Source organism: Ooceraea biroi, chromosome 2 (assembly GCF_003672135.1).
Source record: "Ooceraea biroi isolate clonal line C1 chromosome 2, Obir_v5.4, whole genome shotgun sequence".
Lineage (NCBI taxonomy): Eukaryota > Metazoa > Arthropoda > Insecta > Hymenoptera > Formicidae > Ooceraea > Ooceraea biroi.
In genome coordinates, this window is record NC_039507.1 from 15303933 (window position 1) to 15326553 (window position 22621).

The following is a 22621-nucleotide window of genomic DNA, read 5'->3' on the forward strand; positions in this document are numbered from 1 at the left end:
TTTTTTAACTTTTTGCATAACAATGTCTTTACATTAAAAAGTAAATATCGACTTAATATAAAATTTTTAACGAAGTACCAGTTTCTTGACAGAATATTGATTTTTACAAATTATAAATCACAGTTTTGTCATTTATTTATTACCTCAAGGCTTAATTTATTAAAATTCGCCTTTAATTTTTGATTGATTGTCAAAACTCTTATACACTTTTACTTATATGATAATATTACTAATAGTTGCAATATCTAGACGATATGGTGGTAGACTTTGCAAGGTAAAGAAGAAATATTACATTCATTACAAATATCAGATATTCATTAGCACTTATGTACTAATTTGTTTTAAACATTGGTGGTATTTATTTTCACAGTTAAGGCATTAATGTTTCATCACAATACAATAATAGTTTTCATTTAATACATGATATAAATATCACAAGAGATTAGTTGATTAGTTGTATATACGCGTTATGCAATATATATAATATATTTTGGTTGCGCTGAATATATTATTTACTTACGAGTAAATATATTAACTCTGATTGGTTATAATATAATAACATCATCAAAAATACATCACATACAGTCGAAAGTGATTCATCTTATTCCAGAAGTTCTGCTGCTTTGATTATCGCATATCACACTTTGATAAGTAATAAAGATTGACTTATTGAACACTTTGTGCGTATGATAATAGTAATAGAAAAGGTCAGCGTTATCGCAGGATAAAAGACACTTTTAGTCGAGTAACGTTTAAATTCGGTGAACGTCGTCAATCTCTCAAGAACAAGCAACATTGGAAGACGACAACAGTATAAATGGAATGTCTTGGGAAAAGGTAAACTCGTTCAAAGTTTTCAGAGACAATGGATAACTGTCCGTAGAAGATTCAACATTATTGTACAAACATTATATTAATCGAGAGTTCATTGGCAGATTCGCTGAATTCAAAAAATGTTTTCATTCGATCGTAAGCGATGATGGAAGACATTTAATATGTGCAGAATAACAAGAAATCTTATATGTTCTCCCGCAAAACGGGACAGCCATTTGTTTTGAAATATATGCATCGACAATCTTCTTAGCATGCTCGTTGCGTCGCTGCTATTAAAACACGTGTACAGTACGAAGCTAAGCAAGAAGAATAGAAGATTTTAATAAACATTCCCATTACCGGGAAACTTAAAATTTCTGATTATATATATACATAAAACTACATAAAGCTACTTCTTGTAATAAACAAACTCTCTTCAAATTTAATTTAATTGATCACAACCTTGATACCATCTAACTATACTTTCTTTCTAAATGCCACCATAATGAGATTCATGTATAATACCGAAATATTTAAATATTATAAAACGATTTTTTCATGTCATCTTGTACACAAGTTTTCATTCAAGTTTCATCCATTTTCAATTTCGCCAATTTGTCCATTTGTTTTTTTTACGATTCTTAAACTATATCAGTTGAGATTCCTGCTACAAATGTGAATTGCAAATGCAAAAACAATTTATGGAACAATCTTGCATAAATAAATAGAATTTCCGCAACGAACACGCTAAAATCAAGGAATTAATCGAAATTGACAATTTCACTAAAAAATGTCAGTTTCATAATATGTTGTTTCCTGTGATTTTAGTATAGATGTAAAGTAGTGAAATAACTACATGTATCGGCACTGTCAGCAATAGCAGGAATTGCTGGGCGGCGGAGTATCACGCTCATGGCATCTTAAAACTTTTTGATGTGGTAACACCGACTTGTCCACCGCAGCCTCCATCTTGCGCATTACGCGATCTAATAATATTTCTACAGCTCGTTCAACATTTTGCCCAGTCGCGGCACTCGTTTCCAGATAAACCAAGCTAGAAAAGAGAGTATTTATTTAAACAGATATATTAAAAGAATGAATACATTAAAAAATACATTAATTTCTTTTTCTCAACTGTTATGTTATATCAGTATTTTTAATTTTTAACTTACCCGTGTCTTTCGGCAAGATCTCGAGCTTTCTCTTCACTAATGACACGTTTGTCTTCAAGATCGGATTTATTGCCACAGAGAATTACGTCTGGATTATCGCAATATGCATGGGTCTACATGTATGCATGTATATAAAAATGTGATATGTTAATTCAATCAAACTATAGAAATAGTAAATTAGTAGTCTACAATATAATCCATTCCATTAGTATCTAGATATGTTACTCTATTCAAACTCATTATACAACATGCATTATATAACAATAGTGTAATTGGAATAATCACATTTAGGTATCATATTAGTAAAAATAAATACTTGAATATCATGCAACTGAGAGGAATTCAAGTAAATACAAAACTTTCACAAGTTAACGCAAAGAATCGTTCAATTGGAAGAATTTTTCCAATTTTGTATGATATTTACAATAATGTTAATAAATGATGAATACCCTAAGCTGCTCCAGCCAGTTCCTAACTTCAAGAAATGATGACTCATTGGTTAGGTCAAAAATTAGTAGGAAACCCATGGAATCCCGGTAAAAGGCTGTAGTTAGACTTCTGAACCTGGATATCGATAACGTTAAACCACTTGCATGAAATGTTAGATTGAGAGTTTATCATTCTTACATGCAAGAGACACAGCATCATATACATACATATATCAAGAGAATATCTGCATATTATATTTATTTATTTCTACTTATATTCTTTTGCATTATAATATTCTGAAATATTCTTTATAATAATATGTATTGGGTTGGCCAAAAAGTAATTGCGTTTTTTTTTTATATAAATAAAAGGCGAATTTTTCATGGGAAACAAAAACTTTATTAAACAATATATTGTCCATTTTGTTTGATTATCTTTTGCCATTTTTCAGGCAACTTCATGATTCCGCGCTCAAAAAAGTTCTTATCTTTTTCAGCAAAAAACAATTCCAAGAACGATTTCATATTCTCATCAGCAGTCAAGGTTTTACCATTCAAGGCGTTTTGCAAAGAACGAAACAAATGGTAATCTGATGGTGCCAGGTCTGGCGAATATGGTGGATGTGGTAACATCATGGTAACACATCCCATCCAAGCTGCAACAATTTGTGACGAGTGACCAAACTTGTACGTGGTCTAGCGTTATCATGGTGAAACACAACACCTTTGCGATTCACCAATTCTCGACGTTTTACGTCTGAATGAATGGTTTGATTCCTTGCAAGCAGCTCAAAATACACAGTCCCACCAGACTGACAGCATAATCTTTCTTTGGTGAATATCTGCTTTTCAAGTGCTTTGAGCAGGTTCATCACGATCTTTTTCGTTTGACGTTGTTGTAGACGATCCATTTTTCGTCGCCTGTTATCATACGTTTCAAAAATCGATCATTTTCCTCACGTTTCAAAAGAGAATCGCAGATGTCAATACGCTTAGTGAGATGAATTTCTTTGAGCTCATGTGCTACCCAAATATCGATGTATCCAAGTCGTTTTAAATGGTTTTCAACACTCGATTTCGATATGTTAAGATTCTCAGCAATCTCTCGTGTCGTTAAACGCCGATTCGAATCGATCAGTGCCTTTAGTTTGTCATCATCAATTTCGATTGGCCTTCCTGAGCGTGGTGCATCTTTCACATTAAAATCTCCAGATCGAAATTTAGTAAAGCAATTTTGACACTGCCGCAGTTTTAAAGCATCTTCGCCATATACATCAGATAACTTTGTATGAGCTTGCACAGCGTTTTTCCCTTTTCGGAAGTAATAAAACAAAATATGACGAAAATGTTCTTTTTGATTTTCCATTTTGAAATCGACGGCAAAGAAACAATTGTTAACGAAATCGTGTACTTTCTTTTTGTAAAACAAGCTTGAACTGTGAGTTGTTAACCTACATAATGAATTTGCGGTTTAGAATGAAGTTAGTTACATTTCAAGACATGTATGTCCATCTATTGGAAAAAAACGCAATTACTTTTTGGCCAACCCAATATAATAATACATATAATAACAGTATAATTTGTCAAGTTTTGCAATAATATTTAAATAGTAAATGTAATATAATTAACAGAGAATTCTCTCTTCTTCGTTATATGTTATTTCTTTTACATATGAATCTACTATTGCATATATTATTGGATACTATAGTATATGGATATATGAATATTACAACATTATTAAAATTTAACAATAATTTACTAAAGAGTATTACAAATGTATATTTACCCATAATTACCAAGATACTTTACTACTGCATGCGCATAAGGTCATTCAATATACTTACCGTTCCTGACCAGCCGTGTCCCAAAGTTGCAGGTGTACTCGTTGGCTTCTACCATTTTCTGTTTGATATATCTGTAATAACAAGTCATTTTTGCTAGTGAATGTCGATGCCGAACATACCTGAGCCATCTTCTTTATCATTGCTGATATCTCATGTACATAAATACCCAAGCATGGCTAACATATGTGTCATACTTATATATGTTAATACGCAACGCTCTTACTAGAAGCCTTCATTATGCGAAACTGTTATTACTGTACTATCTTTAAATATGCAAGAAGCTTACTCAAAACTATGTTAACTTTATTATTTTTATATCACATCAATGCTATCATGCAAGCTATATTCCTTATGTCGCTTTACCACTCGTTTCTCCTTGAAATCGATTCCAACGGTGGATACGTATCGGGAGTTGAAAGTACCATCGGTATACTGGTAAAGAAAGCTCGTCTTGCCAACGCCGGAGTTGCCGAGTGCCAGAAATTTTATCAAGTAATCGTAATTCATTTTGACGATGATTCTTGGTAAAAATATCAGTATTCTGGTGAAGAAATTACGTAGGTGTCAGTACGACGTCAGCAAAAGGAATAATTTGCCGGAAAAGGCAATAATAATTATAACGTCGCAATTAATTACGCAATTAATTACGCGCTCCGCCTTTCGACACGTTGTCGAACGATCACGTTAACGTCGACCAACTGCCAGGTGTTTGCGATATTTAACATGGACACCTGTTGCCTACGTGTGCTACTTTTGAAAGATCCGCGCCCACGTAACGCGGAACACCGCTGAACTACAGTGGGTGATTATCATGTAAAGATTGTGCGAGCATACATTATCACACTCGCGACTCCACGACGAATCTGACCGTCAGATTCTGACGTAACGTGTCAAATTGCAGACGATAAACGAACCTCACTCTCGGCGAACAGTACGATCATTAAATGATTGACGTGACTTTTTCTGATGAGTTTGGGAACAGCAAATTTGCGCGAATGTTAAATCACCGTCCTCGCATATGCGCGAGGAATATTTCTTATAGTTATAAATGTTGTATATCCAAATAAATGTATATGTAATAAATAAATAAAAAAGATTATAACGTATAAATATATTTGTGTATAATAAATATGCCGTCATGTAGGTTCTTATCTATCTATATTATCTATCTATCGTCTGACACGATGTTTGATGTCCAATGGACGCCTTGGTATACTAGGGAATTTGGCAAATAACAAAGTCACTTCCTAGAAAATACAGTCTCCTATTGGCTATCAAAATGTAAGTCAGATATCAAAATATGAATGCAGCCTAAAGATTTAAAAACTAGTTAGACAATAATAATAAACAAAATATAAGATTTTTAAATTAAATATTATCAACGAGAAACATATCCAGGCACAATGCACGCTTAATTCGGAAATGCTGAAACATAGACTACACAAATCTGACCTAATTTTGATTCTTGTAATTCGTAAACTAAATGATTGAAACAGTGATTTTAAGTTATTTTTGTTTACTCTATATACGTAAAAATACGAAAAATCCTGCGACTCCAGTCTCGAAATGACTCGCGTATTACAAACGTCACTTCCGAAGGAGGACTCGTTGCATCCGGTGTCGACCATTTTATTTCGCTCGTGCCGTTCATCGTTTCGTCGTCGTTATTGGATCGTTCGTCGTATAATTGCATTAAGATTGGTATTCGAGTCGCTCTATGTAGAGTGCTCGTCGTCTGTACGTTACAGTTCGCAATAGATTCTTTAATCTCGTGTATTTTATCTATCGATATATACACATGTATCTTTTTCTTATCTGCGAACAGAAGTGAAGTCTGTGTGGTGTGCTAATGCGTGGCGTTTCAGAGAGCTCACCGACTCACGCAATGGCGGAGGACTTGGATGTCGAAGCGATGCTGGAAGCTCCTTATAAAAAAGGGGTAAGCTTTGTTTTTTTATTAATTTTGCTTTTGTCTGTTTTCACTACCTTTTCTCTCTTTCTCTCTCTATCTATCTTTATCTCTTACTCTTTGCCTCTCCGTTTCATTCTTATCGCCCACTATTTTCGTCTCGCTGAGCTCGCGAATTCTATTGTCTGGATGCGCAAGGCGTGCCTTTTTTTATGTGTGCACTCGCCCGCGTAAGTGAAAGAGAATTCACCATTTTCTTCCGTCCTTTCTCTCTGTCTCTGTCTCTCTCTCTCTCTCTCTCTCTCTCTCTCTCTATCTATCTATCTATCTATCTATCTCTCTATCTCTCTCGCTCTCTCTCTCTTATTCTCACTTACTCACTCCATTTCTTGCTCTATCCACTCTGTGTGATTTATGGATAGGTTATACATATATAGATATGTACATGTATATATGTAACAAAGTACGCCCTTGTCTCTGATGTACCAACTATTGATCAACACCTCCATTTTCTGTACTTATAGATGGTACGTAACATGTACCCTCGCGCTCGTAGGATGTTCGCCAGCGAGTTCCTAGAATGCACTTGAAAGACGAGGTATTAAGATATAGCAATCATCTAACATCATTCTCTATTTAATTTTTATTTTTTCTGTCTCCTTCCTTACTTTGACTAACCTTTGTTTTTTTTTTCCTTTTTTTTCTCCCAAAGTTTCGTCTTACTTGATTAAAGTGTAGCGCGTTGCTATCATGGCCGTGTAACTTCAAGTGGAGGCAGTTTTAGAGACAGTGATAGCCGTTTTATAGATATGGTGACATTGATATATCGTTTGCAGAAATCTCAAAGATTGTTGTGTATGAGTAAAAGTTGAGTGGATGCGTGAATATATGTAAATTGAAGCATGTATGATGGTGAGTTTGATAAAGTGTATACATATATCGTATCTTCCGATCTTAGGACTTATGAGTTTTAATACTTATTTGTTTGAAATAGGTCAAGTGCTGCAAGCAATCATTTGTGATTCATAGATTTAAAGACATGCCTTGATTTAAGTCTTTCATACATGTATACAAAAATTAATCTAATATTATTTATTTATGGAATTTTATGTACTGAATATAAGACAGATGTGGTTGGTACTACGATCATACTTGAGTCGCTCAGATTCAACAAAATAAACGAATTATATAACGATAATACGAATCGTGCTAAAATGAAAAATTATCCATCTAGAAGATATAAATAAAGTGTAAAAAGTATTTAACAACACTGATAATATCCTGTCTTCCTTGTTCTTCAAGAATAAGTTGATTTGAAAAAATAAACTTCTATTAGAAATTTGAAAAAATATTTTTATAATTATTTTAATTATTTTCTTTAAAATTACTTTAAATTAATCAAGGAAAGAATATTCTTTTTCTATCCGACAAATGCTTATGTCATTATTACATATACATACATATGCTATTGTATTTAATATCAATTGTGAATAGAGAAACTGTCAATTTAATTGTAATCTGTAAATTTTTAACTAATTTCTGTCTTGGTTTAGTTTAATCTCAATTCATTATTATATTATTATATTATATTTGTCGTTAGGACGTTTCATCAGTACATCAATTATAATGAAGTAATTTTATATTTTTATTTTCTGTGTTTAACAGAACTGTGAGATATATAAAGTATTATTATATTAAATTCCCAAGACATAGTTTTCTAGGGAACCTCAGAGTGCTTTACTTATAACTGTTCATGGCGAGCTCATTTTATACTATCTTTAACCCCTGTCTATTGTTTTTGTACAACTTATAATGATAGTCATTTGCCTTCTAGGTAATGCCATCGATCAAGTATCGCAACTCATAATTACAACAGAAGACACGTCAGGCTTCAAAAATTTCTGTATTGTCTTTAACTCCTTACCTATCCTTTATCAACTTTGGCGTTGCTGAGTTGTTTATAAAATACCTATCCATTGTATTAACTTTATTCAGGTCTGGTTAATATCTCGATAATTTCAGTTTCTTAAGTATTGCTTAATACTTGAGAATAAGTATTACTTAAGTTAAATATCGAGTATTATATTAAATATAAGATTGGTATTGAAGATTTACATATAAATTTAAATATTAATTTATTATTTTATGACTTATGAAAAAATATGCTGAGAGACTACTCATGAAACTGGATAGGAATTTTGTAAGCAGGAATATTACGTTTCGGATTTGTAAGTGACCACATGAAGGTATATGATAATTTGACCAGAAAAAAAGATTGAACCTTAGAAAGAAGATTGAACTTGTTTAAGAAAATGTTTCAAGAATTTCTTTTTATTGTTTATCAGTAAAGTCTGCTGATTAAATTCTTAATCATATATAACATTGAATTAATAACATTGCAACAGAATTTCAATTGAAGTAGTTCAAAGTTATTTATTAAATATATATATATTTGTACTACCATATCGCATCATCATTCAGGTGCGCGTATTACATTACGCACGTGTTATAACAAGAATGAAGGAAACATTTTCTCAGTCAGATGACGAGTTTGTGCGGGTGGTTGCAGACTACGGTCGATCTGCCAATTCCTCGTATCGAGGAAAGGAGATGATCTAAAACGACATATAATTAAAGAGAGATATGCTCCCCAATCGGTAAATGCGCGCGGGCAATCGTAGACTAGCGATTGGGTTGCTCACTCGCGTCTTTCTCGCGCTTACATTCGTTTTGAAATCGTGCTGTCTTTGATGAGGGCTCTCTTTTGCAGAAGAAAAAGGATGTATGGTTGGCCATTGGTAGTTTAAAGACCAAGGCATGCTCAACCCAAGATTGCAATGCTTTCCTAAAACCCGATAAAGCGATTGGTAAGTCTGAGCCAGGTGCATGCGACCGTGTCGCATCGCTATGCTCGCCCCGACTCTCTCTCTCTCTCTCTCTCTCTCTCTCTCTCTCTCTCTCTCTCTCTCTCACACACACACTCTCTCTCACGCTCGCTCTTCTCTTCTTATGCCTTCGCCCCCTCTCCCTCAGCGCTTTCAGAGATCCATAGAGTCCTGGAAATAAAACGCAAACAAAAAATGAGAAAGAGCACGAGAATTGACGCCGACGTCTGTCTCTGTCATCCAGCATCAATAAAAGCATTGCTCTTCTGCAGCAAGGAAAGGTTGCTACTGTAGTATTGACAGGCGATTAAAAAAAAAAATAGAAAAAAAGATTCTTTCGTTTTGAATTACTTGAATTTGACATTTATAAAAGATAGAAATAAGAACGCAGAAAAGAAATATATATTTATATATTTTATATATAGCAAAAACCTGTCATTACGAGATTTACTAACATTCTACGATTTGCTTTTTGTCCCCTTGTTCGCGCGTCCCTGCCACATCGGCTGGCTGGCATGGCATTCAACTGTTTGCTGTTCGTAGGAGCAGGATTCTTCCTCCAAAGACAAGTCCTCCAAGGAGAATGGGTCTAGCCGTAAATCGTCTGGGTGAGTAAAATCTATTTTGAATTACCTAGATTAAGCCTTGATTAAATTGGAGAGTGTGTAGATAACAATTGCAAGATTTCATTGCACGATCCTCATCTTTAACTTTGGAACTCGGTGAGACTAGGTGACCCCCATATCATGCATTGAAACATTTTAGAAGTTTGATATGTTTTCTCAAAATCGACTTGCCATCGTTTTGCTTTCATGCATTTTGAGAATTTACTTTGCTCACTTTCAAATATATGGAACAGTTTATTGTATCAATACTCTTGTATTAAAGGGACTAATAATATGATAAAACTTAGTAATTTTCTAACTTACCTGATTAAATATGGAAAGATTTTTAGAAAATATTTGCTTATCTTACATTATTGTTAGAATGCCTTTATTTCGGATTTACATATTCAATTTATGTAAATTGCCAAAATTTACAAAATATCACTAAAAATATTGTGATTACTTTTAGAATATCATATTAACATACATGTAACATACAAGTCATTTTCGATGTTGCTCTGTCCATTCAAGTTAGGTTGAAAACAAGAATTGTTTCTTGCAACACTGTGTGATGTCGCATATAACTATGTTCTTACGCCATAATTGAAGCAGCGTTAGCCATTCGCTTAACAGACCCATCTGAAGTTTTATTCTCTTTGTTATAGACCCCATACAATTAGTGTAAATGCCGGTTAATTTGATAATTCCAAACTAGACGTGGTCATGGTAAGTATATAGGAAGAATATCTGTACTACAGAGAAATCTCTTGCGAGCTTGAAACATATTTTCTTAATAGCTCCGAATAAAGGCAAGATTATGTAAAATTATAAAGTAGCACTGCTTGTGCTGCTTTGACAATCAATTCTTAGGAAATTCAAATGTCGAAGAATACTAAAAAGTTTAGCAATATGTATAATAACTTGGTTTTTTATTCGATATTAAGTATTGTGGAACTCAAAAACATTTTTCAGCGCTTTTATTTTCACGTTACTATCATAATATTACAAAGTATAATGCTGCAATAATATTCTAATGTTGTAGCAAAATAATTTTATAACTGTGAACATCGATACGTAAATATTAATAGGTTTCATTTAAAGTTAGCATTCGAAAGTTTAGGGTTATCTAAATGTCTGGGATATTTCAGATTTGTCTTCGATTTTCTTGATAATTTTGAAAATTATTCGCTTTTCAATTTTATCTTTGTCAAATTGTTTAATAATTAACCATATTTATGATTCTGAAGTCGTCTGTGTCTTGCCATTAAAGCAAATGTTTTTCTTTGTTTGCCGTGTAACATAAGCTGATACATTTGAAATAGAAATTCTTCCCCAAGATATCTTACATCTCCATCTTTGATACCTAACTGGGGAAACCTAAGGATTTACCGCAAGCATTGATATTTCCCATTTTGGGCAGATCTTCTTAATTGAAGTACTTCTCTTTTATAGGAAAAGCAAACATCGTTCGCGTTCTCGTTCACGATCTCGAGATCGAGATCGTCGAGACAAAGATCGACGGGATCGCGACAGAGACAGGGATCGGGATCGTGACCGTGATAGGGACCGCGATCGTGATCGCGATCGTCGGCACAGCTCCAATTCACGGGACAGGCGGGACCGAGACAGAGATCGTGATAGCGATAGGGACAAAGACAGGCGGGACAGAGATCGGGATAGAGATAGAAGAAGAAAAAGATCATTGACACCGTTAACGTTACCTAGAGCTCGACCGCCATTCGGAAAAGGACACAGTCCCCTTGGAATGTAAGTAATACCCATCATTACATTTATAAAACTTGAAAATTTCATTGAAAATCAAATTAATGTTCATGCACAACGCTAGTTCTTTATTGCGAATTGTAATTATCAGCTTTTATTAACTTGATTTCATTGATACATCTTGAAATGCATAAAAGACTAGACCCAGTCCTAGAATTGCAATCTATGACTTTGGGGGATTTACTTATGCAAGATCAATTGGAATATTAAACTTTGTAGATTTTGTTACTATTCAAGTTTAGTAACATGATTTAATATTCAACACAATAGCAATATTCAGAAATTTATAAAATAGGACTTTTCTGAGGAGTTTCAGTATTACCTTTCTTTTCTTACATTTTTTGAATATGATTATTTTGTGTTTGAAGAAATGATGAACTAACACCAGAAGAGCGGGATGCTAGAACAGTCTTTTGTATGCAATTAAGTCAGCGAATTCGGGCACGAGATTTGGAAGAATTCTTCTCGAGCGTTGGCAAAGTGCAAGATGTGAGATTAATTACATGCAACAAAACTCGGAGATTCAAAGGCATTGCTTATGTTGAGTTTAAGGATCCAGAAAGTGTAACATTGGTGAGTATAATTAATTTGGGTCATTATTAATTAGATAATAATTCATAAATAGCAATTTGTAAATGGATAAAAGTTTAATAAAAATTAAACAAAGGTCCAAAGCCGGATCGGAACGTTTGAATTTAATCACTTTTATTTAATCAAGTATTGTATTGTAATATACGTCAATCACATTTTCAGGCTTTTACATGTCCCTATTAATATTATTGATGGAATAGAGTTTTAATTATATTAAGTATATTGGTATATTAAATATTATCTACTTATTAAGTTATAATAAGTAGAGTCTTGATTGTATTAGTATTTTTTTTGTAAAACAATATTTTTTAATGTTTTTTTATATTTGGTGTTGAAATCTTCTAAAGAGTTAAATAAATATAATTATATATTTGTTTAACATTATAATATTGTATTTGCAGGCGCTTGGTCTGTCAGGTCAGAAGCTCCTTGGAGTGCCTATTGTAGTACAACACACTCAAGCTGAGAAAAATCGTATGGGCAATTCGATGCCAAACTTAATGCCCAAGGGACAGACGGGACCAATGAGATTATATGTGGGATCTTTGCACTTTAACATTACGGAGGATATGCTTCGCGGAATCTTCGAGCCATTCGGAAAGATCGACAACATACAACTTATTATGGATCCGGAAACAGGGCGAAGCAAGGGTTACGGGTTCTTGACAGTAAGTTCTCAATGACATTTTATCGAAATATTTTTTCTGAATATCATGCAATTGATTTAAATAATTAATATTTTCCGCCACATGTATGTATGTGAAATTCAATTTTACTTGTGTTCTTAGTTCAGAAATGCGGACGACGCAAAGAAAGCATTGGAACAGCTTAACGGGTTCGAGCTCGCTGGTAGACCTATGAAGGTTGGAAACGTAACGGAACGCACTGATTTGATCCAAGGACCGTCTCTTCTCGACACGGATGAGCTAGATCGTAGTGGCATCGATCTTGGTGCGACTGGCAGGTACATAAAATATTGTATTTATGTATAAATATAAATATATCGTGTAAAATAATAGCACCGAGAAATAAATAAATGAAATAAGTTGAAACTAACGTGTTGAAATTTGTATTATTCTTGCAGATTGCAATTAATGTTCAAATTGGCGGAAGGTACCGGTCTGGAAATTCCGCCGGCAGCAGCAAATGCTTTAAATATGGCCCCAGTTATGACACAACCACAACCACCGCCTCAAGCCGCTCCTCCGATTGCAACACAATGTTTCATGTTGTCAAATATGTTCGATCCACAAAAGTAAGTTCCGCTTTTCGTGCTTCAAATAATCATTTATGATTATATATTGCATATTTGTAGACCTGGTGCTACGTATACCATACTTTCACTAGGGGGAATATATATGCAAAATAAAAATGTTATCATACTGAAATCACAAATAACATGCATAAACATGTGCAAACTATGATAACATAACACATATTAGAAAATAATTTTAAAAAATGATTATTATTAATCTAATTATATAATTAAACTTAATTTAATAAGTTTGTTAAATATAAAAATTTTATTTTTCTAAAATTACGAATAATACTGTATTTTTCTGTGAAATCGAGTGAAAATTATAGCTTGAACATTATTACTTTCAGTGAGACAAATCCTAACTGGGCGAAGGAAATCCGCGACGACGTAATCGAGGAATGTAACAAGCATGGTGGCGTACTACATGTGTACGTGGATCAGGCATCACCACAGGGAAACGTATACGTAAAATGTCCATCGATCGCGACTGCCGTGGCAGCGGTGAATTCGTTGCACGGTCGATGGTTCGCCGGCCGTGTAATAACCGCCGCTTACGTGCCGGTGGTGAATTATCATTCGCTGTTCCCAGACGCGATGACTGCGCTGCAGTTGTTGGTACCGAGCGCACCACGAAGAGGAATGTGATAATCTTGAACCGATAAACGAGTGACCAGTAATCGTCATCTGTTGATGTGTAAATCTTTAGTAGTATTACGTTCTTCTCTCTATGTCATGTATATGTTGTAGGATAATAGGTTCGTGCAGGAAAATAGATTTTGACTAGATGCTATCTGCCTGGTCAAATGGCTCGTGTCTCTTTATTAAGACTTTTCGTAGTCAAATGCTATTTTCCTAGGCAAATAGCATTTTTCGGTACGCTTTTTAAGAAAATGCTATTTGCTAGCATTTGGACACAAATAAAATGTCAGTCAGCATTTGTCTAGTCAGAAGTTATTTTCGTGCACGAACTTATTCTACACATATACACTCTCTCTTTAAACACACTCTGTAAACACTCACTCTCCTATCATATGAAACTTGTTTTATTTGTTAACAAACTAAATTAATAGAAGTCTGAACAATTACTTTCGATGATCGCATATTGAGAATAATATTACTTGCCCAAATATTACATACATTTATTATATATGCAGCACATGTAGACGCATCTGAATAATAGAAATTACTTTATGAAAATTGGCAAAAAATTGTATAATTTTTTTCAATATTTTGCATATAGATGTTTGGATACGTATGACATAAAATTGTTATGCCATTTCGTTATATATTTCTTGTAGATTATAGCAAAATTTTATATAGACACTTAAGAATCTCTGTTTTGCGTTTTTGTAACATGTACTTGTTAGTTTATTTCATGAAAGATAAAGAAATTCAAGAATTTCAACACTATATGATTTATATGTCACATTCTGCTGTATATTATTCCATAATTTTGTATTTAGTTTCCTTTCTTGTAATAATGTAAGATTAACTAATTGTTTTAATTTATCTTTTTTCAAGAGGGAGTGCTGTAATACATATTATACAATAAAATATTGCAAAATTAGAAAAAAAGATTTATATTATCATAACTCGATTCTTTGAAATTGAATGTTTTACATTTCATGAAATAATATAAATATTGAAATTACAAGATGGCAGTTAAAGGACACGTATACATAAAACAAATGACAAGTTTAAAGTGTTAATAATTACGATGTTGCACACGGGAGCACTTTACCAAGGAACAAACATCGCATTTGTATTTCTAAATTACAGATATAAATATTTATTGATGCGGCGAGAGAATATTTTACTTATATCAATATGCCATAGTTGCAAATATCTGCAATATAGCATGACATTTTGAAATATGTTTTAATGGAATTCATTAATTCGTAACAATATAAATGTGTACAATGTTAAAGAAAAAAAGTGACAACCTTAATCTTCTCATCTTTCCTAATCTACTTAATTTACGCTTACTATATGAGAAACATTTAAATATTTAAAAAATAAAAATTACTGTTGCCGTATTTACTATAGTATCGCCTATTTATTTAATTCTCATTCCTGTCATTTTTAGGTCATACTATTAGATTATATTTACGAAATAAACAAAAATTTAGTTTTATTAAAATCTATTCTACTTTTATCCGAAACTATAAAATATTAAAATTTCTATAACCATTTTTTTCTTTATTTAGAACTTCTGTGATTATATCAAGGAAGAAAGGATTAGGAATAGCAAGAGCTGCTTCAAGCACATTTATTATATTGTTACGGAAATGGAAATAACTATGAGTGATAAAACAAATCTCTAAATTATTAAAAATTTTTCCATTGAATGATTATTTCGCAATTTTACGATAAAATACTTGTATTAGAAATAATTTAGATGATATTCTGTATTAGAATAAGATATAAACACGATTTTAATAAAAGCTATTGTGATCAAAATGTGAAATATATAATTCTTATATGCACGCATGTACATATATACATACATACATATATACAATGTGTTTTTCTCCAACTTTAATATTTAGAATATCTCGGTTGCTGTTTATGATTTGAAACAAAGTCAAAAGAGAAAATTGTTTGACTCAAAGGGACAAATATTCTCACTAGCAAGAATCTTCGAAGTTATCGCCATTTTTTTTATAAACGGGACAAACTTATTATCAATAACTCAATAATGTAACTCTTAAAAAATAAATTTGTTATGTGGAATATGTTAATCTCCAAATAATTGAACAAGAAAAAATATCTTTGTCTAGAAAAGAAGGAATAAATATAATGTTCATGTTTCATATTTCAGTAAATATGAAACCTGCTCTAAATGCCTCCTTCAGTACAAATACGACACGATGACGACACATCAATCGGAATTAATGTGACGGTATAAAAAAATATTTGAATAATTTTTTTCAGTAAAAGGCAAGTAATTAAATAATGGTGCGCAGAATATTCCAATAACGTCATCAGAGTCTTTATACTTAAAAGTTACAAATTCTTTGCCTATGTTATTGTACATACATTTAATCATCATGTGCTTAATAAGCAAGATAATGTCACATAGTAATTCCAATATTTATTATCCTTTCAATTTTAAATCAGCGCACAAGGATATATGATCACTGGGAAAGACGACGGATGGTAAACCAGTATGAAGAGTGAGCTCCTCTTTACTAGGCATCGGGACTACCTGCTCCACTTCGAACTTGTCCTTCTCGTAGAATATATAGTCTAGACAATCGGAGAATTCGGGCGTATAGTTTGTATATTCAGGCGTGCCGCATGCGCTAGACATACGAAGATCCTGCGTTAGAGATATGTCTTTTATAGCTTCCTCGGTATCTGAAACAGAAATCTTATTGTTATTTTAGAAAATATACCAGTATATGTAATCATCTACAAAAATTACTATATGAATATGTAAAGTATATGCAAAAAAGCAAGCAACAGAATTAAAGAAGAAAGTTCCTTAAATTAAATTGGCTACGTGAGAAAAGTCACTCACTACTTCTCCAATCTTCGCACGTTTCCGGAACGTAATTTTCGGTCATTAGCCGATAAATGCCGCATTCTGGTACGCTGTTGAAGTCTCCGCTTAGTATCACGCTTACGTTACACTCAGGATTCTGCGAATATAATTTTCAGCGTAGTTATCAATAAATTCTATCGTACTAAATCATAATAAATTATATAATCGGTATTTTTGCATTTACCTCTTCTAACGTTTTCTTTGCCACTTCGTGTACATATGTAATTGCGTAATATCCTTGCAGTAAACGTATGTGATCCGCATCAGGTTTGAAATATAAATGTGTGTTGCCAACAATCAAAATTTCAGATGGCTGCTCTTTTGATCGTAATATTGTGACCTAATTCAATGCTAAACTTTATTTTTTTCACTCCATAATTGGGATATTAACACGTTGACAATGAGGTTTATATATAGGTCTTACCATGTCCAGTAAATGTACACTGTTGTGTTCACATGCTTATGCTATTTAAATTTCTTTAGGAAACAGAGTTAATTTGTTAAAAGTGCTTTAAATAAGTGATCTGTGACGGCTGTGACGTCTCTACTTCTATCACCAGTGACTCACATGGTAGTCAACATGTTAATATTGATATCAGAAAAATTATATATATATGATTACCTGAATAGTTGTGTTTCTTTTCAAAAATCTTTCCTTCGTTTTCTCATTGTTAATTTTGGACCAAACAGTGGCAAATCTGGGAACGTCAGTATTCTGAGCCATTACGTTAAATTGAAATCCTAACTTTTCGAATCTCTCTTGATTGAAAAATGTAGCGAGTCCTTCACTAATCTCGTTCTTTGTGACGAACACACCGTCATAATTCAACGTACATAGAGATGACAACAAATCACGCTCATATACTGTCCTATCTACTTCTTGCAGACAAATTATATCGCTATTAAATCCTGCAAAATGCAAAATTATACTAATTATTAAAATAAAATATTTTAAACTAATAAAAAGCTATCGTACTTCGTATTACTTCAAAATTTAATAAATTAATACCTTATTAATACTTTAATTGCAAATTTTGAAGATGGGAAATCAATCTTGACTTAATCATATACATATAACTATTAAGATCGTCAATTTCACATTTTTAAAATTTGTCAAGTAACCATTCTATTATAACATAACAAAATATAAAAAAATACTTCTCATATAAAATGAAATGATTTACATAGTTTCGGTGCCTACCAATTATCTCTTTCAATATCAACTGCTTTCTGTAGTCCATGTCTAATGCATACGATGGACAATATGGGTACAACACATCCTTTGAAAACTCAGAATCGGCGTATATATCAGCCAATAGATTATAACACATTATTCTGAAACTAAATTAACTTTTTTTGGCTATAATTCAAACTGATATATCTAATGTTGCTGGTTGCTAATATCACGAGAATACCTTCTGCCAGACAATCTATTCTTTGTAAATTGGTGCCGAATATCGAAGGGACACTGTCCAGGACCAGGCTCTACAATGTTCTTCGATTCTACTTCTATACTACAACCATGATCTGACTCATTCCATGGTTCACAGCTAAGTTTTAAATTGCAACCAATGTCAGATACGTTTGGTATATACAGATATCCATTGCCTACATGAGTCCATAAGCTTGGCTTTTTATTAACAGCATCATTTTTGTACCAGTTGAATATTGATCGTTTCTTGTCAGTGTACAATGACTCAAATTTGACTGGATAAGTCGGAAAACCCACTAGCATACTTGACGACAATGAAATATTGACAACGTGAGGTGCGTTTCGTTTTACTAAGAACGTTTTTTCGAAAATAATCAGTTTGAGCACCGCTGAATCCCGTAGAAAACTCTCACAGGGCATTTCGCCATCTATCTTGGCATCATCCTTGAGGAGCATGATCTTGCCAGTTTGTACATTGTCGCATGGCAAAGTAGCTATATCCGAAGCATCGTCATTCTTCCTTTTCTTATTCTTCTTTTCTATCTGGAAAAAAGAAGCATTATTTTTTTAAACATATCTTTGTGCATCATTCACATTATTTATAAATTCTAATTCTCATTCAACTTGTATATGTTTGTCTCACCTTTTTATTTATAATCTTGCAAATATTCGCATCAACTCTGATGAGAAATTTGTTTATGCTCTCCGTGATTTGTCTGGAGAAGTTGAACCGACGGTCAATCATCATTGTCTCATCCATATAACGAAACGAAATATCAAAAACATCACTGCCTTCCTCGTAGCGAAGAAATGCCTCATTCATTTTCAGAATGTATCGCGGTTGCAAATCTCTACGAAATGGTGTGAAAAGCAACGTAGTAGCTTTGTAACTTCTGTGCACGAACAATCTAGCCACAAATACACTTTGCATTATACTCGTCCACTGTTTAGTCAACCTAAAGGTACAACATAGTCGTATTAAGCAAACATTTCATTAATTTGTTTAAAATCAAATAAGCGACATGTAAGAAATATTTTATTTCAAATTCTTTTAACAAATTTAACTGAGATATTTAGGTAACTTCAAGTATTTCATAAATTTTTGTGATTCAGTATTTTATTTGAAAAATGCTCACTTTTAAAGCGTAAGAGTTTATATGATGTTTATTTCGTACAAGTTCTCATTTTAAAATTGTAAGAAACAAAAGTTTCGTGGAGAGAAAATATATAACTTTGAGGTTATGATACCTCCGCGGTATCTTCTGAAGCACGTGTCAATGCACAATCGGCAAGATACATATCGATGTTTATCGACAAATTGTTATATGTATTTCTATCATCATTCTGGAGCCGGAGTAACGTTTTCGGAAATTTATCGGGAATGTAACAATCTTCAGTTTGCAATCACCGGTATTATAACAAAAAATTAATAGGCTTTTTTATATAGGTTATTATGAAATGTTGTTAGATGGCGCCATAAGGTTGAAAGAATTGTGAGAATTTTAGCTGAAGAAGAGAAAATGGAATCACAAATAAAAAACGAATTGTACGAAATAAATAGAATTTACATTAAGATTGACAAATTCTTTATTTTGGGACCTTTTACAGTTTTGCAAAAATTTGTTCTTAGTTTTTCGTGTTAAAGAAATAATCATATAATATAAATTAATTGTTTGTTTTCTTCATTTTATCATATTCTTCTAATTTTGTATATCTTCCTCATTTTCTCTATGTATCTCTTCACGTTTCTTTTTTATTTTATTTCTTCGCATTTTCTAATTTCGATTCTTTATGGTTTTCTAATTCCTTGCACTTTTCTGATTCTATTTCTTCACAATTTTTTGATTTTAATTCTTCATCCTTTTTTGATGATTGCGTTTCTTCATACTTCTCTGATTCCGTTTTTTCAAATTTCTCTACTTTTGCTTTTTCATATTTTTCTGATCTTGTTTCATGTTCTTTTGATTTTGTGTCTTTGCACTTTTCTGATTTTGTTTCATCGTGTGCTTCAAATTTGTCTTCTTCATCTTTTTCTAATTTTGTCTCACCATGTTTTGCAAAAGCCACTTCTTCTACTTTAGACTTTCCATCATAATTTTGTCTAAACGATTTCTTCTTTTTTTCTTTCAATTGTTCTGCTCTTGTTAGATATTTAACAGTCACACATGTTGGTACTTTTCTTTTAATTAACTGTAAACATCTTTAATTAATATATTAAAGTTTAATAATTGTTGTCATACAAATAACAAATACAATAACTAACCATACGAGGTAATATTTTCTTTGTCGCAATTTTTGTCGCAACTACCTTATCCCAAAGTTGCCTTTCTTGCAACCAAATCCGCTGGTAGTCATTTGCAAGTAGTCGTTCTATACGAGGAGATTCTCTGCATAAATAAACAATAAGTAAAACTATTGTTTTATATGATAGTATTATTATACTTATCGCATATAAATATTATATAACAATAAAGATTATTATAACAAAACACGAGAATATAATAAATATAATAAAATCATACGTGTTATTTCTTTTCAAAATTAATAGAGAAATAATTTAAGATAAATTTAAAGTAAGGAAACATTCGATTCATTGAAAATTGAAGCAATTTCTTCTACTAGCATGTATATTAGTATACATACACACACATATATTCCAATTTGCATAAAAATAATTTATCTAATAAATTTCTTTCTTTTACCGTACTTTTCTTAAAATTGTCATTTGTTGAACTTTTATTAATATTTGTTATATGATTAACCCTTTGCCTGTAAACGTTTTTATGGCACCTTTATCCTGTAAACGGGGGTCATTTACGTCCACCTCATTAAAAAATAGGTTAAACTGTTTTAAAAAATCTGAAACAATTCGTATAGTTATATTGACTCTTCTATTTTGTAAATAAATCGGAAAACCAAGTAAAAAATAGTTTGTTTAAACAATGTGTTTATGTAAACAAAGTAAAACACGGAAAACGTACTATTTTGTTTAAAAAATTATAATTTGGGGACAAATTATCGAAATAAAAAAAATCAAACGGGAAATTAAAGCGTAAGGATAATACTTTCAATAAAAAAATATTGCAATATGGCACGATAAAAACAAAAGCTTAATTTTTGAGCATGAAAAAAGCATTTTTAAAACATTTGTTTAAGCATGCAAATACAAGTACAAGAAAATCAATACTTTTTTATTTTAATGTTATTTTATTCACACAAATAGTTTGAGTAAAGAATATTTACATATAAAAATTGTTGATATGAGAAAAAATAATTATTAAAATAATTATGTTTTACTGCTAAAAAGTGTACTTACACTAAAAATTTTGTCTTGAAACTTATTTTCTAATAATATATATTACAAATCTTTATAAAAAATGTAAAAAGAGTTGATGAAAAAGTCACTCACCTACACACTTGGTATACGTTAACTGTAAACGGGGGTCGTTTACGTCCAGACGCAATTCGAACTGCTTGCTGTACTGGCTGTATGTGGACTAAGCTTACTAAACTTGGGGAGTGTGTACACTGTCTGGATACAATTTTACACGACATAGTCCAAGGCGGCTCCCTTCCTCCGTTTTTAAGGTACCGAAGATAGTCGCTTTCGGCCGGACACAAACGACCCCCGTTTACAGGCAAAGGGTTAAACATATTCTTATCTATTCGTTTATGTTACATCTTAAATTTCTTCATTTCTTTTGGACTTTTCAAAAGTTCTTTTGGATGTGCTTTTTATTTTTCCAGACGTAATAAATATATTTTTTTATCTTTATTTTATCTTTATTTATATTTTATCTTACTTTTCGTAAGATGGTATGAATACTTTTGCCGCCGTATATTTCGAAGACACGATGTTATCCGGTATCTTGCGGGGTACCGCGGGCGCCCACGCTTTCGGGCGCACGTCCGTCGCGTTCATGCGCATACCCTTAAAACCGCTTTCGATATACGTATCGATGTACGCGATGTGCGCACGAGAACGTGATTTTAACGGTTTCGCGCAATCTTTTCCGAATTTGGCAAATCCTCGCGAAGGTTATCGCAAACGTGGAGAATGAGGACAAACGTGACAAATACGAATCGAAAATATCAAAATACATGGTTGCCGAATAATGTAAGTAATTTCAGACGATATATTTTTCCGATGAAGTATTCGTTGAGTAATATGATGCAAATGGCGAATTTGCGCGGATAAGATGACATTATTGAAACCATGCAATCCTCTATAATTCTCACAATAATGTAAAATAATTCTCCTTTCATGTGTATGTGCTTTACGAATTATTTACGCATTTTTACACAAGTGTTTTTATCTCAGGTTTAAATAAATCAGTAATATCATCGGCTCCGCT

At 32.5% G+C, this 22621-nt stretch overlaps 4 protein-coding genes across 12 annotated transcripts; 1 reads left to right on the plus strand and 3 right to left on the minus strand.

The window, feature by feature from the left end:
- Positions 1-120: 120 nt before the first annotated feature.
- Positions 121-5220, minus strand: LOC105280069 (ras-related protein Rab-27A). 2 transcript variants are annotated; one of them, XM_011340258.3, is made up of 6 exons: positions 4894-5220; positions 4621-4798; positions 4258-4328; positions 2435-2549; positions 1986-2098; positions 121-1867 (listed from the first exon to the last, which is right to left on the minus strand). In XM_011340258.3, the coding sequence occupies exons 2-6, from the start codon at positions 4762-4764 to the stop codon at positions 1684-1686; spliced, it is 627 nt and encodes a 208-aa protein (XP_011338560.1). In that variant the 5' UTR covers positions 4765-4798; positions 4894-5220; the 3' UTR covers positions 121-1683. The 2 variants fall into 2 exon arrangements, with proteins under 2 accessions (XP_011338560.1, XP_011338559.1); XM_011340257.3 differs by having other exon boundaries at positions 4621-5219.
- A 624-nt stretch (positions 5221-5844) lies between these two features.
- On the plus strand, positions 5845-15741 carry LOC105280070 (RNA-binding protein 39). 4 transcript variants are annotated; one of them, XM_011340259.3, is made up of 9 exons: positions 5845-5994; positions 6083-6196; positions 9595-9659; positions 11109-11423; positions 11807-12011; positions 12431-12697; positions 12818-12993; positions 13114-13284; positions 13635-15741. In XM_011340259.3, the coding sequence occupies exons 2-9, from the start codon at positions 6107-6109 to the stop codon at positions 13930-13932; spliced, it is 1587 nt and encodes a 528-aa protein (XP_011338561.1). In that variant the 5' UTR covers positions 5845-5994; positions 6083-6106; the 3' UTR covers positions 13933-15741. The 4 variants fall into 4 exon arrangements, with proteins under 4 accessions (XP_011338561.1, XP_011338562.1, XP_011338563.1 ...); XM_011340260.3 differs by having other exon boundaries at positions 5851-5994; positions 6123-6196; XM_011340261.3 differs by lacking the exon at positions 5845-5994 and adding an exon at positions 6691-6764 and having other exon boundaries at positions 6064-6196.
- A 514-nt stretch (positions 15742-16255) lies between these two features.
- LOC105280071 (2',5'-phosphodiesterase 12) lies at positions 16256-19725 on the minus strand. Of its 4 annotated transcripts, none has more exons than XM_011340265.3 (8): positions 19515-19724; positions 18910-19174; positions 18250-18809; positions 18036-18175; positions 17457-17743; positions 17019-17174; positions 16811-16931; positions 16256-16647 (listed from the first exon to the last, which is right to left on the minus strand). In XM_011340265.3, exons 2-8 carry the CDS (start codon positions 19087-19089, stop codon positions 16385-16387), a joined length of 1707 nt encoding a protein of 568 aa, XP_011338567.1. In that variant the 5' UTR covers positions 19090-19174; positions 19515-19724; the 3' UTR covers positions 16256-16384. The 4 variants fall into 4 exon arrangements, with proteins under 4 accessions (XP_011338567.1, XP_011338566.1, XP_011338564.1 ...); XM_011340264.3 differs by having other exon boundaries at positions 19403-19724; XM_011340262.3 differs by having other exon boundaries at positions 18910-19222; positions 19403-19724.
- Positions 19726-19835: 110 nt separating this feature from the next.
- Positions 19836-22199, minus strand: LOC105280075. Of its 2 annotated transcripts, none has more exons than XM_026967955.1 (3): positions 22070-22199; positions 20530-20653; positions 19836-20456 (listed from the first exon to the last, which is right to left on the minus strand). In XM_026967955.1, the coding sequence occupies exons 1-3, from the start codon at positions 22192-22194 to the stop codon at positions 20025-20027; spliced, it is 681 nt and encodes a 226-aa protein (XP_026823756.1). In that variant the 5' UTR covers positions 22195-22199; the 3' UTR covers positions 19836-20024. The 2 variants fall into 2 exon arrangements, with proteins under 2 accessions (XP_026823756.1, XP_026823755.1); XM_026967954.1 differs by lacking the exon at positions 22070-22199 and adding an exon at positions 21676-21928.
- Between the last annotated feature and the right edge of the window lie 422 nt (positions 22200-22621).